Source organism: Oreochromis niloticus, linkage group LG10, assembly GCF_001858045.2.
Source record: "Oreochromis niloticus isolate F11D_XX linkage group LG10, O_niloticus_UMD_NMBU, whole genome shotgun sequence".
Taxonomy (NCBI): Eukaryota; Metazoa; Chordata; class Actinopteri; order Cichliformes; family Cichlidae; genus Oreochromis; species Oreochromis niloticus.
In genome coordinates this window covers 21,370,484-21,386,021 of record NC_031975.2, presented here as the reverse complement: position 1 = coordinate 21,386,021, position 15,538 = coordinate 21,370,484, and the positions used below count along the sequence as shown (strand labels likewise).

The following is a 15,538-nucleotide window of genomic DNA, read 5'->3' as shown; positions in this document are numbered from 1 at the left end:
AGTGAAATATTGCCATTAGTAGTTATTGCCAAAAGCATGTTTTGTCACAATGTCACTTTTGCCATCAAAGAGATACTGTGTTGAGGAAGTTTGGATGGACGGACAGATAATTATCCTTCTAGCGTAATCCTTGATGACATGTTTGTTGGGTGCAAATGAAAACTGCTTCTTCTGCACAATAAATGCTTTACCAGCACAAACCTTTTTAGCACATTTGACACAACTCAGAAGAGTGGGTTGTTTAAAAGTCAAACTACAGATAGCACGAACACTTCAGTGCTGTTTATGTGCTAAGAAGCTGTGCTGACTGTTAGGGATACAAGATTGAAATGTCTGACACATCCATCCTCGGAGGCTCTTTAACCTTATTTCAGCAGCAGCTGGTTAGCAGCCAAACCATCCCAGGCGGATGCAGCTGCCTGGCCTGGTGTCCCCAGCTGCTTAGCAGTCCTGACTTCATAGTTCATACTTATATGAGATTGCCACCTCAAGCTTTTGCTTTCATTTTTTGAAACTATAGATATAGATTTGCACAATTCAGCAATTTTTTGGTAAATTCACAAGCAAAGTGAAAACAAGAAAAACAGCCGAGATGTGAGCTTCTGCAGTACCTCAGGCTGCCATTCCTTTTTATTTGGCTACATCAGGCCAATATGCATTTATATAAGTTGATGTATAATGCTGATTGTTTACTGCTGCTTGTGATTGTGGGCTGCTGTTCTAATCATGCCATAGGAATGACATTTTGTGGCAGGAAAAAAAAATCCTGTGATTTAACAGACATGCAGGACTCAGTACTAAACGCATAACCTAGATTAAAGCATGGCTGCTACATAACCAAGACAACTTGACAGTGAATATTTGATCTTTTTTTAATCAAAATCATTTGGTGAATCAAACCGGAAACCTACCTGTGGTGGGCTTGTAAGATTTTATGTGTTTTTGTGTACCATTTGAATTGAGCCCTGTCGACTTATCTGTGGAACTGTGGCCCACTTACCTACTTCTTCAAAGGTCTAAGTTGCCGTAAGGCCTCTTGTGCCAAATCCATGAAGACCACTGGGCGTGAATTTGCCAAACTCTGTCCTACCTGCCATGCTTCAATCATGCTCGAATGAGCATGCACTTAACCCACTAGCGGAATAAAGGCCATTGTTATATGGTGCTGGCTTACCTTACATCCACGTTTACTATCACGACTGAGTAAGTCTCCTGCTCTGCTACAGTGATGCAGTCATTACTTTAAAAGCCACAATAATTCAGAATGATGTTACTTAGTAAACTTCTTGACTTAGTGCCAAACACGGGTTTGTGCAGGAAATTCAGAATGTGTGGAAGTAACACAATGTCTTTCCTTGGGATCGTGATCACAGGGAATTTTCTTTGACAGTGACAGTAAAGTAAACAACCGACTGAATGTTTTGTTATTATGGTTTGCAGCTATGACAACATCAGTGACACACTGAAAGCCAGACACTGCGTGCTGACGGCTCCGTTGCCTCCCAGTCAGTCTGCTGATGCCCCACACCACAGGGAACACTTAAAGACAAACACACTCTGCGCCGGCCTCAGAGCGCTGTCCTTGTTCTCTCACATTATGTTTAATTCTCAAAGCGGTCAGTGTCAGCTTATGAATGTGTGGCCTGCCAAAACACAAATTTGTTACAAGGTTGAAACTCTAAGGAACGCTGTTAGTCATTTGTCTCTCTTCCATCAGCATTATTCACCGTCTAAATCAAGTAAGATACTGGAGGAAACACGAGACACACTGTCATAGAGTTACAGAGGCAGGGAATTTTAGCAGGCTCTTGGCATCTCTGCAAACCTTGACGCTTTAATCACATTCATGTGAGGGGAAATTTCTGCTGCCTTGTCAAGTTACTGCATTAGATGCCAGAAGAGCCACGGAAACTGCCACAGTGGTACTCAGCAGAGAATAGTGCTACTTGTGTTTAATTTTGCTTCAGTACACTGGAAAAAAAATATACACTCTGCTATCTTTTAAAAGCATAGTGCTTGATCATTATTTTTCTCTCTTTCTCCAGTGCATTCTAAGATCATGGTAAAATGCAGTGTGTTAGATATGCTTTTGTATTTGTAGGATTATGTTTCTTCATGTTTCCATGCAAAAAAGGAAAAGATGGTCACGTCTGCACATCCCTGCGGGCAGACTTTTCCCCGTTGTAAATTATCCAATGTGAAACCTTTTGACTATAGTCTATTATCTGTTTATACAGATAAAATCTTCTCCTGTGGTTTTAAACCACACACAAAAATAGTGGCTGCCTTGGTAACAACTCAAACAAATAAACACACAATTACGTTTTCTCATTTTCATTTTTCAGGCTTGGTCACTTGAGTCATTTGAGTTTGATTTTGTCGGTCGTGCCCTTAGTCGGTTTCCTTATCAGGAGCTTCTGGAAATACCAGATGCTGCCCCAGTGAAGTGGCCCTTTGGCTGAAAACAGCCACAGCTTTAATTCACTGATGACAACCTGTTAGATGAGACCTGAGGACGTGGCTTGTTGGACTTCACTGTAGCCCACAGTGTGACTGACCTTGAAAGTCTTTTTCAGATTTGTGGAGTCTAAGAGCTCTTTTCTTCACCTCTCTCTTTTCTACACACACACACACACACACACACACACACACAAACACACACACAAACACACACATGCGCACACACATACACACACACACACAGGTTAGGCAGGTGGGTGTTATTTCTAATCCACTTGATGAAAGTTTTCACCAGTCCTTTCACCTCTCTGTGAAGCCAAAGTCACCCTCATGCTGTATCAGAATAAAATAAAATAAAATACCAAACTGTCATTATTCTGTCCACTTTTTATTAGAAGGCTGTTTTACTCTGGCATATGTAGTTCATGAGACTTACACGAGGCACAGTTATCAATATACTACAATGTCCTAACGGAACCAGTGTCCTAAATTTGACCCCATGCAGATTTGTGGAACATGCAGATATTTGGCCGTTACATAATTGCGTTCCTGTTTACTGACTTCGTTGACTCCTGCTTCCCTCGTTCGCCCTCTCGACTCAGCAGACCTGCCGCCTGAAAGCTGCGCGTCTGCCGCGCTGCTGACACGATCTTGTCTCGTTTGTGCTGGCCTAAGTATTCTAAGCACCCTGAGGTGTCGCCGGTGAGGGGGCCAGACAAGCACTTGAAGAAACATCAGCATGACCTCGCTGGGAGTTGTTTAAGCGCGCAGGTGCTGAACGGACAGCGCCAAAGTGGACGTCCTTCAGGACACCTGTAATACCTGCTAGGCGCACACCTGTGTCCGCTCAAGTTAATCTCAGTATCAGTGCACCAGCTAGAAGGAATTATATTTTGATTATTAGGCTAATTCTTACCTTCACAGACATATTATGTATGTGTGCATAAATACAGCGAGTGGTCTCTTTAACCAAATGTGTACCGATCTCTTTCGTTCTCTTTTCAGTGTTATACTATAAACTCAGAGAAACAAAGCCTCCCATTAGTCTTAAGCCACAACCATGAGTGTGTTTGATTTCATTGTAAAATATAAGATGAATCAAATACTCATATATTACCTATGCATCAGGAGCCACTGCAGTACCACCTTTGGCTTTAATTCAACTCCTTCCTGCCTGACTGTCTGCTCAACACACTCACTCACACACACACACACACACACACACACACACACACACACACACACACACACAAAGAGATACACAGCACTTCAGTACTAGTTTCCCCGTCTTTCTCGGCCACTTGTGCAGGGCTCCACTATGGCAGAGCGCAGGAGAAACTGGGAGAAATCAGGGGACGACCTGCCGGTTTATCTCTCCCGGCCCGGCACGGCCGACCAGGTGCCCAGGCAGAAACACGGAGGCTTGTTTTGCAGCATCGAGGACGCGTTCGAGAGTAAAACGATAGACTTTGATGCCCTTAGCGTCGGGCAAAGGGGATCCCGCACCCCGCGGAGCACCAAACGGCTAACCGGTCTGGAAGCGAAGAGCCCGGCGAGTGACAGTAAGAGCTCCCCTGCTGTGGAAAGTCCCACAGCAGACAAGCAAGAACGGAAAGGCTCCCCTCAATTGAAGATCGGAACCAGCGGCGGAAAAGAAATATTGCAGAACCTGGAAGATGAAAAGGTAAAGAGACTAACTTTTTTTTTTTTTTTTTTTTTTGCAACAGACTGTTTCAGCATAAATGACAGAGCTGGCTTCCACTGTGTGTCACTGTTTTTCCTACAAGTTCTCTGCAGCTACCCTGATTTTTTTTAATGTTTAATTATGCTTAAATGAAAATGATAAAATTGTTTCCATTATACGAGTCCATATTATAGAACTGTCCTTTAGTTGAGTTTTCAAGTTTGCCACTGAATAATCACAATGGCGCTGACATGCCATGAGAGTAAAAACTGAAATAGGAAGCCAAAAACTGTCCACTCCTAACAATCTACACTCAGCTTAAGAAGCTGAGTTATCCACAATTCTGTTGACTGAATCCGTCATTATGCCACATCACTATGTAATTAAAGACACTATTTTGTTTGGAGAAATAACCTTGGTGTTGAAGTGCATAGAACAAGCCACAGAACATAAAACAATCATGAAATAAATAGTAAGATAATAATCTTAAATAGTAAGATTTTACCAAGAAACAATCAGCTGTGTCTGGGAAACAGCCCACTAAATGTGTGGGTACTGAGGAGACCATCTGCTGGACTTTCATGAGAGGAGTGTTATCCCATTTTAGCTGCTCAACAGTCTTGGGTTATCTCTGTCTTTTATTTACTGCAAATGTTTAAATTGGTCTGGACTGCATGCAGGCCAGTTCATTACCTAGACTCCTCGAGTATTAAAGTTATGCCATTTCCATAGCTGTAGGATGCTGTTTAGCATTGTTTTGCTAAAATATACAAGACCTTGCCTGGAAAAGAAACCATCTGTATATACCTTTCAGCACTGATGGTGCCTTTTCAGATGTACCAACTACCAGTTCCACGTACACTGATACATCCATCATACCACCAGAAAAGCAGGATTTTTAATTCAGTGCTGATAACAAGCCTCCTCTGTAGTCCAGAGGATGCAGCATCCATGTTTCACAAAAATAATTTCCATTTGGCTGGCCACAGAACAGTTTTCCACTTTGCATCAGCCCATTGTAAGTGAGCTTCAGCCCAGAGATGATGATGGTGTTTCTAGAGCATCTTCATGTATGGCTTCTTCTTTGCATGACAGAGCTTTAACCTGCATTTGTGGATGGCAGAGTGAACTTTTTTCACAGATAGGGATATTCCTTAGCCCATGCAATGATTTCCATGTCAGAATCACACCTGCCAAGGCCGAAGATCACAGTGATCCAATACATTTTTTTTTTTTACCTTGTCTCTTGCATACAGAGATTTCTCTGGATTCTTTTACTGTGTTTATGATGTTATGTATTGTAGATGATGTGATAATCAAAGTCTGTTTGTGTGTTGAGGAGCATTATTCTGAAATCATTTCACAACTTGTAGAGGCAATTTTTTTAGAAGATTTGTGAACCTCTGGGAACCTCCCCTGTTTACTTCTGCCCATGTTTACTTTGAAACCTAGTGGAAACTAACAAACAGTTGGTCTGTTCTCCTAATCAGCTTGGTACACCTAGCATACACCAACAAAGTAAGGGGAGCCTGGCACTGAGCCGTCAATTGCTCAACCGACTGCGACAGGTAGGATTGGGTCAGTGCCTTTGGCAAAAATGCAGGGATGGGCCAGAGGACCACCCCTTTCCAGTCCGGCAACCACCCACAGCAATCCCTGTGGCCCAACAGAGCATGGAGCTCACTGACCCTTCTAGACCTACATGGCGGTTCGAAATGAGGACCCTGAAAGGCGCCAAGGAACTGGGTGCCCAGGCCTGCAAACTGTAAGCCGCTGGGCTCCCCTCAGGAACCGGGAAAGTAAAGAGGAGTTGGCCTCGCTAAGTGCTGAATGTCCAACGCAAACGACCTGATTGCTGCCACCATGCCAGCGATCAGGGAGTCAGCGAGTGGGGTGAGCCTATTGCTATAGCCTGGTAGCTGCAGAGGTTACTCTGCAGAGGATACCGTGATACCCAGTTGAGGCAGAAACTACTGTAATGCCAGGACAACAGCTTGCAGCTCCAGTACATTTATGTGCTGGGACACCCAAAAGCCAGGCCAGTGGCTGTTGACCCCACAGTCCTCGTGGACTGCACAAGGTATCTGTGAAGACTAACTAGCGGTGAGTCACCAGACCCACCACTTGGCCCTACTCTATGTTGGACAAGTCTCTCCACCAACAGAGAGCTTGGTGGAGAGGTCTCATGTTTAGGAGCACTAACAGAACCACCTGCACCATGGGAGCCATGAGGGCCATCAGGTGGAGACAGCCCCCAGCTAACCCGTGAGTGTAGCCTGAATTGGTTTAGGAACGCCCTGAAGGCCTGCTCTCGCTCCACGGTGAGGGACATGGAGTCCCTGATGGAGTCCAGGGATATGCCCAGAAATGTTGTGACTATTAAAGGCTGCCGCCTGCTCCTTTTCAGATTCAGGCACAACCCCATAGCCAGAACATGCTACATGCTACTGATGTGGCACAGACCAGCCAGTTGTCTAAATAGTTCAGGACCCTGCGGCCCCCGAGCCTAATAGGAGCTAGGACAGCGTCCATGAACCGCATGAAGGTCCGGGATGCAAGAGAGATGCCGAAGGGGAGGATTCGGAATTCGAACACCTTGCCCTCGAATCCGAACTTCAGGAACCAACCATGCCTCTGCCAGATAGGAATCTGGAAGTAGGTGTCCTTCAGGTCGGTGGTTGCAAACCAGTCCCTGGCATTGATGGCCTACCTCACCTTGGGGACCATCAGCATCTTGCACCACTTGCCTTGGCTCCACGTCCTTCCCGTTTCCCCTGCATGTGTGCGCTATGTCTGCGAAAGGCTTCAGCTGAGGCCTGAGGTCACCAGGACCCCATGCTGGAAGAGATAGTCTCTCACTCCACTCACCAAGGTTACAAAGTAACCGTAAGATCTGTTTTTTGTGTACTATTCTGAATAAATTGTGAGTTTACGAGATTAGCAGATCATTGCATTCTGTTTTTACTTACATTTTACACAACATATTCAGAACTAAGTTTGTATGATTAAGTAGATGACAGAGAGAGAGAAAAAAAGGAGCATGACTGGAAAGCCTCAAATCTGGAGAAATTACAATTTTTATCATCACTACAGGCTTGTGCCACTAAAGACATAAGTCCTGTTTAAAAAAAAACCCCACAGAACTGCTCACCATGATGATGATAATGATGATGATATTGATATTTTACCAAATGTAGGAGTGTTACTGGGAACAACTGTATGGTTCACTAACAAGTGTAACTGCAGAGAAAGCAATTAAGAGCCTTGTTTAGATTAAATATGCTTTATATCCCCAAAATTATTATTATTTTTTTTGTAATGGTAGTAGCCTATGTGCTAGTAATAAGCATCCGTATTCTATTGGATGGCCACAAAAGAACCAATATCTAAATGAATAATGTTTACTGTGTCTTAGTCTGGTGAAATACTCCTTTAATACTTAACGCTTCTTATATTTATACTACTTATAGTTATGTTACACTTGAAAATCTTTGATACCTTTTCCATTATGCTTAAAGTCCTTACAAAATATTTGGGAAACTCTACTGTTTAAACATTTGCATTTTAATTTTTGATATTGAGAAAAGGTACGTTTGTGTCTGTTATGTGTGATTAAAAATGACACAAGTCTTTCAGCACCATGGAGAGAGAGACACAAACAAAAGCACCACGGAAAGAATCCAGTGCTAAGTAAAGGTAATAATTACTTTATATTAGTGGTTCACAACCCATTTATCTGAATCAACCCAGTAGACCAGACAACACAACAGCATATGGATTCTCAGATGGAATTTTCTGAACTCATTTTATATACTTATACATAACACTTAATTACCCAAAAGTGGAAATTAATTTCTCAGCAATTAGTTTATTTTTTTTATTACTTAACCTCTTAACAAATTAATTCAAGTTATTTTACTAATTTCTGTACTACTTTCAGCTTACCATTGACTCTTAGCCATTACTTCCTACTTATTAGTTTTCTTCACGTAAGCTATTTATTGTCTATTTGAACTCTTTATCTGTGCTATTAAATTAAAAAAAAAATCAGCTGTTGTAATTTAAGCTGGCTATTTTATTGCTTTTTTAAAGATTTGTAATTATTCCTTTTTTGTTTAACATTTCTGCTTTGGTTGCACTCAATTAATAAATTTGAATTTTGTCTTTGGCAGATTAGTTGAGATAAGCTTTTCACATACTTCATGAACTCCTTGTACCCCTAATTGGAATTTAATTAGACTTACTCTCTAACTGTGCTATTTCAGTAAAAAAAAAAAAGAAAGAAAAAAAAAAAAAAGAAGTTGTTTCTGAAGTGTTTCCATATTCTATATTCAAGGAAAGAAAAGGAAACTTTTTTTTTGTAAAAAATACATTGGATAAAGTCAATCCATCAGGACTCTAAATGTATGAGTACTGCTTTTTGCCATAAAATAAGTGTGGGACAAGAACATGCTGATAATATTTGTACGTGTGACCTAGCAACTATGCTAAAAATTCACTTCATCCACTCTTAATTGACACTGGCTTTGAGCAGTACACTCTAGGCACCAAAAGATGATGATTCATGTCTCGCTCTCTGGCTCTTGTTCAACACACACACACACACACACACACACACACACACACACACACACACACACACACACACACAATTTTGGCTGAGAGCAGTAGAATCACTGGACTAGACAAAGTGGTGTGATTACCATTTTGCCATTTAATCACCAGAATGTGGTCATTTACTGGCACACAAGAGTACTTCTCTAAAGCATGGACGGAGAAAACAGATTTTAAAAAAAAAGACCAGGAAAGAGTTAAGCAGATTACACAATAAGCTAATATAGAGCAAGATGTCATAGATTACAGACAAATGGAATCTAATAAAAGTCATTATGGTGATGTCAACTCTAGAATGAAATTAGTAGCAGACCTTGGTAAACATTTTGAAATGATCCCCGCATAGTATGCTTGAGCTGAATTTCAGCTTTAAGGTTTGCTGTTATGTGCTACACAGCATTTAAGAGAATGTGGGGAAGTTTTTAAGAGATTTTCTGATTTTGGCTGCTAATATTTCCTACAAAGATTGGAAAATAATGGGATTGTCTCTTTACAGTTTAAAAACTTTAAAACCACAAAACTATCTGACACAGATTGCCTTTCCTGATGATGCAAGTTCTTCATCTTCAGATTGGTCACTAATTAAAATATGACTGCCTGCTGTTGTTTCTGCTGCACAGGCGGATCTGCACTCTTATTCAACTTTCATTTAACAGAGGCTCGGCAACAAAGCAGTAGACTCACAGACCTGTGTGTGAGTAATGCAAGTAAACTGACTGACGCTGTAGAGCTCTATCTCTTTGAGAACAGGTATTCTACATGCTTTTTTCCCCCACTGTTGCAGTTAAATGTGTTTCCTTTTTTGTTTACACCTCTGTGGTTCTAGTGCTGTTATTCATTCAGTCTCAGACAGTTTGAGACTAAGCTGCTGCACTCTACATTTAAGTCTTCACATTATCCTTGTGATATATTAGATTCCCGCCTTCTGAATCATTCCTGCCTTTAATTGCCCTAAAGTACTGTAAAAAATAAACATAGATTTCTTCAGCGTGGCAGGTGGCCTTTTTCCCTCATGTGGCCTGATACTGAACTGCAATATTGCTGCTCTCAGGGGACCAGATGATTCAGCAGAAACCAGCAGACAAGAGAGTAAGGTTGTGTTTTTGTTTTTTTGTTTTTTCCCCCTCTGGTTTGGAAATTGTTAGAGGACACAATGAAGGCAGGATGTGTTTATCCCTTTGTTATTAACTGGTACATTTAGCGTGCCAGTAAAACTTAACAGCATCCTCGTCTGGCAAACAAATGACGAGTGGAAAAGCTGCCCGTTTGTATTTTTATGACAAATGTTGTTACCCCTCCTTCCTATCTGAGTACACCGGGTTCACTTTGATTTGAACTACAGTAAGTCATGATATTATTGGCACTGTCATGCAAACTCTTAATATCATTCGTTGTTTTGTGGCTATGGTGAACTGAACTGCTCACTATGTGTTCCTGTGTTGTTCCCTGTTTGCTGTAGTAATACTGAACAATAACAATCATAATTATAGATTTTATTGGTTTTCCTCCTGTCTGGTGGGCTAATTAGTGCAGTGAGCTGCTGCAGTGGAGTGAATAATGGAGACTGGCTAACCAGATGTCCAGAGAGAGAGGAAATGCCCCCAACCCCATCTTTTTTTTTTTTTTTTGTGATGTCCTGCAGGGTGGAAGTCACATTGACACATGCATTCACAAAGCATAAAACTATACATATACACTGACATGTAGGCTTGTCTAAATTAAAACATGCACACGCGTGCCTCTTTAAGCTGTCACAGAGATACTCTAGGAACAAATGAAATAAGCACTCTACTAATGTTGCATATAACATTCAGTTTAGTCTTTATAATCAGCAGATAGAAACAGATGATGTCTGTGCCTCCCTCTGGTTAAGTCTGAAAAATAACTCTAATTATATTGGGTGCAGCAAAGAGATGCTGTTGTACCATAAATATATTCAGTGTTTTGGGAGAATGAATCATAAAAGGGACCAAAAATAAACACTAAGAAGAATGCTGCTTCATATGTCTTCATATCGGTCAAGACTAAGCACCTGATAGAGCCTTAAATGTTTAGAGTTAAGCAAAATTTTAGGAGGTTTAATTCTATGTTCTGCGTAACCTCGTTGCTTTATCCTCCCCCTGCATTTTCAGAATTGTCCCACTGCCACAAAACAACTCTAGATGATTTAGTCTTCTTCAATTCGCCAATGTCGTCTATATAAAGAGATCACATAGTGGCTGAGGTGGTCAGCATGATTGTGCTCGTGGGTAAACTGATAATATAATTTTATATGATTGTTGGGTAGTGAACTGGAAGCTTCTCAGTCCATTCACTGTGGTGTGAAATGTGCTCCAACAGGCTTGATGACCTGACAGAGACTTTTCTGCATCCCTGATCTGTCTGCACCCTGTCTGTCTGTCAGTGTCAGCCGGTTAATGTGGTCTGCAGAGGTAGCAAGCCTGCAAACTTGAGTGTGTAGCGCTGATGCATTCTCCAAGTCCTGGAAATGCTGAGGTAATGCCTTTCTGCCTCACTGCCATGAAAGGACATGCCAGGATGAAGGCCCTGTGTCTGCTTGTAGCAAAAAAAATGATTTAAACCCTTAGTTTTCTACAACAATTGGATATAACTGTGCTGTAAAGCCTTCCTACATTACTCTGTAAAGCAATGTTTTTAAAAAAAAGACAAAATGAAGCAAATGAAAGTATGATATATATATATATATATATATATATATATATATATATTATAATGCTAGTGTAATATAGACACACAAATTGGCACACCCTTTGTCACACACCTGCTCCTACATCCATGTCACTCTCAGGATCTCATTATGGCTGCATTAGAGCTGAGGAGGGGAGTGGCAGAGCGAAGAGGGACCCACTTTAGGTTCAAACAATGGAGACACATGGCTGGGTGGGAACATGCAGAGAGAGAGAGTGTGTGTGTGTGTGTGTGTGTGTGTGCAATGTTACGGGCAAGCTCTGTGACAGCTGCCACACCATTTTGCTCTTCTGTGTCCACCAAAACAAAACACACAATCTCCTGGTTGTGACTGATATAAGGTCTACAATTTCAAAGGGAATATTTTTTTTCTTGCCAATAAACCTATTTAGGAGACTGGCAAAAATTTAAACATCCAATATGTATGATTAACACACGGCAGTGAGGCCAGTGGACATGTTTAAAATAAGTAAATCTTTCCATTACATATTGTTTATAATAACGATGGTGATTTCTATCCCGTGTTCCTTTGTTTCCTCTTAGTTCTGCCAATTTTCCCCTAATCAATCAGACCTTAGTGACTTCAGCCGTAAACACACAGGCTCAGACTACACCACAAACTAGTGCGCCTCAAAACCAGCTGCTTCAAGGACTTTGCTATTTCTGAGGCAAGAGGCATCTCGGATAGGTCAGTGATGACAGATATTGGATACGCAGCACACTTTATGTAAAAAAAAAAACAAAAAAACAACGTGTGACAGCAGTGTAACGCAAAGAAGAGGATGCCGGCTGGAGGCTGTTCACCAGCTTCTCCACTGCGCCCTCCGGTGGAAAGATTGTGACATCACGCTTTCCAAACTGAGCATACTGAGGGAGGGGCCGTGTGCCTGGACCACAGACGCTCCCATAGCACTCTGCGAGCCACTCCACATCGCACAGACAAGAGGGGCGACTATTCCTTGAAGCTCCCATCCAGGCGAGGGCCGCTGCAGCATCCATAAAAGGGGGAATATCGCTTTTAAAAGCTCGGTATTTTTTTAAAAAAAAGAAAAGGTGGAATCGGACAGAAGATGTCTTATCAAGGAAAAAAGAACATCCCAAAGATCACAGTGAGTAAAGAGTTATTTCTGCTTCACTGGCTGCAGGAACTTTGATGGCTGCTGCTTCAAATCACTGCAGAAGGTTTTAGCGTTTTTTTGCGCCGCTGCGATGGATCTTTATCACATACACCGGTGCAAGCCCAGAGCAACATGAAAATGCTCTTTCTATTGTCAGAGCCGACTGCAGGAAGCCGCTGGAACAATGCGCACAATGATATGGCATGTCTGGCTACCATAGTGACAGTCAGGCAGGGAGATAAGGCGTTTTCTTAAAGGTGTCCTGCATCCTCTTTGTTGAAGCGATCCATGCCGTTGTGCAGAACGGATACCGGCTCGCCCATTAAAAAAAATCACTGTAAGGTTTATGCAGGGAATTCTGCTCTTCAGTGCATAACGGAGACTTTATGGTGATTTAAAATATGTAACTCATTCTTATATATTTAGAATAATGCAGTTAATTAGATTTATTCCCCTACACTCCACCTAGATTTACAGCGTAAAGATATTAGAAGAACGTGTCCAACCCTTGTGGGGCTTTTTAAGGCCCAGATGGTCTTGTTCATGGGAGGATATTGAACAGTAATGTTGATCTCATTTTTCGAATACCCTTCTTGCCATTTTGGTGCACAGTGATTTAATGACATACATAAAAGTATCATGGCACATTCTGGTCACAATGCCCTGGATGCTTGCAAATTAGTGAAAAAAAAGGAGGAGGGGGGGGTCCTAAAAATAATGGTCACTTATTATACATTAACTCATTGTTTCTCTTGAAGCCCTTTATTGTTTTATTGCAGAAAAAAGCCCTCTCTGTGATTTCATAGGGGGGGCCTCAGAAATCATAGACAGGGTTTGTCTTTCAGGCTGGTGCAGCAGCAGAGAGTGAGAGGGACAGGAGGAAAAGAGAGGTGGGGGAAATACACGCCCATCTGTGATAAGCTGGCCTTGTGAAGGGGCGCTTGTGTTTCTGCATCACCACAAGGAGAAAGATTCAGGGTTGGCTCAGAGCATTCAGGGTGGAGCGGGGTGGGGGGTTGAATTCAGGGCAGACTGGTGTTACACAGCCAGCCAGCTGGGTGTTGGTGTGTGTTACAACTGCAGAGGAACCTCTCCCTCTGCTTTTTTTCTTTCTGTGTGTGAGCATCTGAAACGCCTGTTTTCCAGCTCTCATTGTTGAAGCTCAGGCTGCAGTTCGGGGTGTGTTGCTCAGATGTGGGAGACTTTGCCTTATTCTTATCTCCTCAGCTGATTGTACACAATGGGAGTAAACTGAGGGATTTTTTTTTTTTGTAAATGTTATTACTGTAAAATTAGGAGATGAAAATACGTGAAAATAGTGAAGGCATTTTTAGAAGAGCTGGTAATTTGAATGGCAATAGTGTCTAAAGAAAATGATGTTTTGTAGGTTTGAGGGTTTTAAACATGCAGAGGAAATGCTAATTGTGTCAAAAATACACACACATGCAGCAATAAAGTAACAGCAAAAGTAACATGAGTAAGCTACACTGGTTCATCGCCTCAAGATATATCATATTTGGTTACTGAGCTTGCTTTTTTGTGGATTTAGAAAAGCTCCAGTTGTAAGCAGCATATTAACACAGGCTGACAGAAAGTACCACAATACAAGTTTTTCATGGACGTCCTAAAGCTGCTTCATGCTGTTTCAGTTGAAGGGGAGTAATTTATGATGTAAGCAGCCACACTTTTCACTGTTTTATGAATTTAATTATGGTCTGATCTCAACATATGGGTGACTATTCCAACAGTATTTAAGTGCTTTTGAAAAGTGATTTGAAACAATGTCTGGGTCAACCACTGAGTGGGTTCCTCCCAAATCTGTTTGCGTCCAGTTGACAAGGTAGGGTGTACTACGTTCTTTCCTACATCCAAGTTATAACCATAGCCTCTAAGGGTGTAGGGAAAAAATCAGTTTGGCATATTGGATTATTTTGTGTGGCGATATTGTATAAAAAATATTGATAATATTGATATTAATAAATGAATAAATAACAAATACTTGAAAATATATTAGTCTAACAACAAGCGATGACCCTGGGCCCCAAGAGGGCTCGTCTCCTGCACCATCATCCTGAGACAAGGTTAGTCGAGCAAACTTACCATAAATTGGACACACTTAGCTTGACAGAGTATAAAATTTCCACTTGATCTTATTCAATTGCAGACTCATGGCAGACTGACTCCATCTTATGGCAACATTTATGGAAGGTTTTAGTGACAGTGTTGCTTGACAGTTTCATTTTGGAGCAAAAAACCCCTCCCCAAAAAACGATGTCGATAACTTTATGTTATTGGATAAAACCGATATTGACAAATTCTTACTTTGAGGACATCATTTGCAGTTGAAAAAAGGTGATAAATTGCAGTAGATGTTATTGCAATACTGAGCTTATCACCAAATGTTAAAAATTGCAATAATATTGTATCGTGAGTGAAATATTGTGATAATCTCATATCGTCGGGGGTCTGGTGAGTCCCACCTCCAATAACTTTATGAGAAATGTATTTTATGTCCAACAATGTATGGACTAACAACACATGTTGTTGTTTGATTTGGAGTTTATGGCAGTAGTGATTCCCCTCCAACCATTTGATCAGCTTCTTAGAAATGCAAACACACAATACTTGCATTATTGGTTTATGCACATGCAGACAAGCCAGGAGAATTGAAAGTGTCACGTTGTTTCAGTAAAAGCAGACTAAAGCAAGAACCTCTTGTTACAAGCACAGACTGTTGTCTTTGTCTTTTCTGTATCTAAACCATAAACATGTATATAAAAGATGGCCATAACCTTCTTGTCTGAGAACTAAAGCCAGTACGGAGGAACTTGGATTCTTTGTTATAGCCAACAAGGGCCGAACTCTTGGGTTACAAAATGAGGTCATACTGTATAGAAGTTTATGAGGAAATGATCCCATTGCTCACATGAGCCACTGGCCTCTCCTAATGAGT

General features: G+C 41.4%; 1 protein-coding gene across 2 annotated transcripts in view; it reads left to right on the top strand.

Annotated features, from left to right (window-relative positions):
- The first annotated feature begins 12,360 nt into the window (after positions 1–12,360).
- The window catches only part of dpysl3 (dihydropyrimidinase like 3), a 33,187-nt gene continuing 30,009 nt past the window's right edge, over positions 12,361–15,538 (top strand). Inside the window, exon 1 of one of the 2 annotated variants that reach the window (XM_025910714.1) lies at positions 12,361–12,576. In XM_025910714.1, the coding sequence (XP_025766499.1) occupies positions 12,538–12,576 (39 nt within the window). In that variant the 5' untranslated portion in view covers positions 12,361–12,537. The remainder of the gene's footprint in view (positions 12,577–15,538) is intronic. The other variant, XM_005452545.4, reaches the window with a different exon arrangement.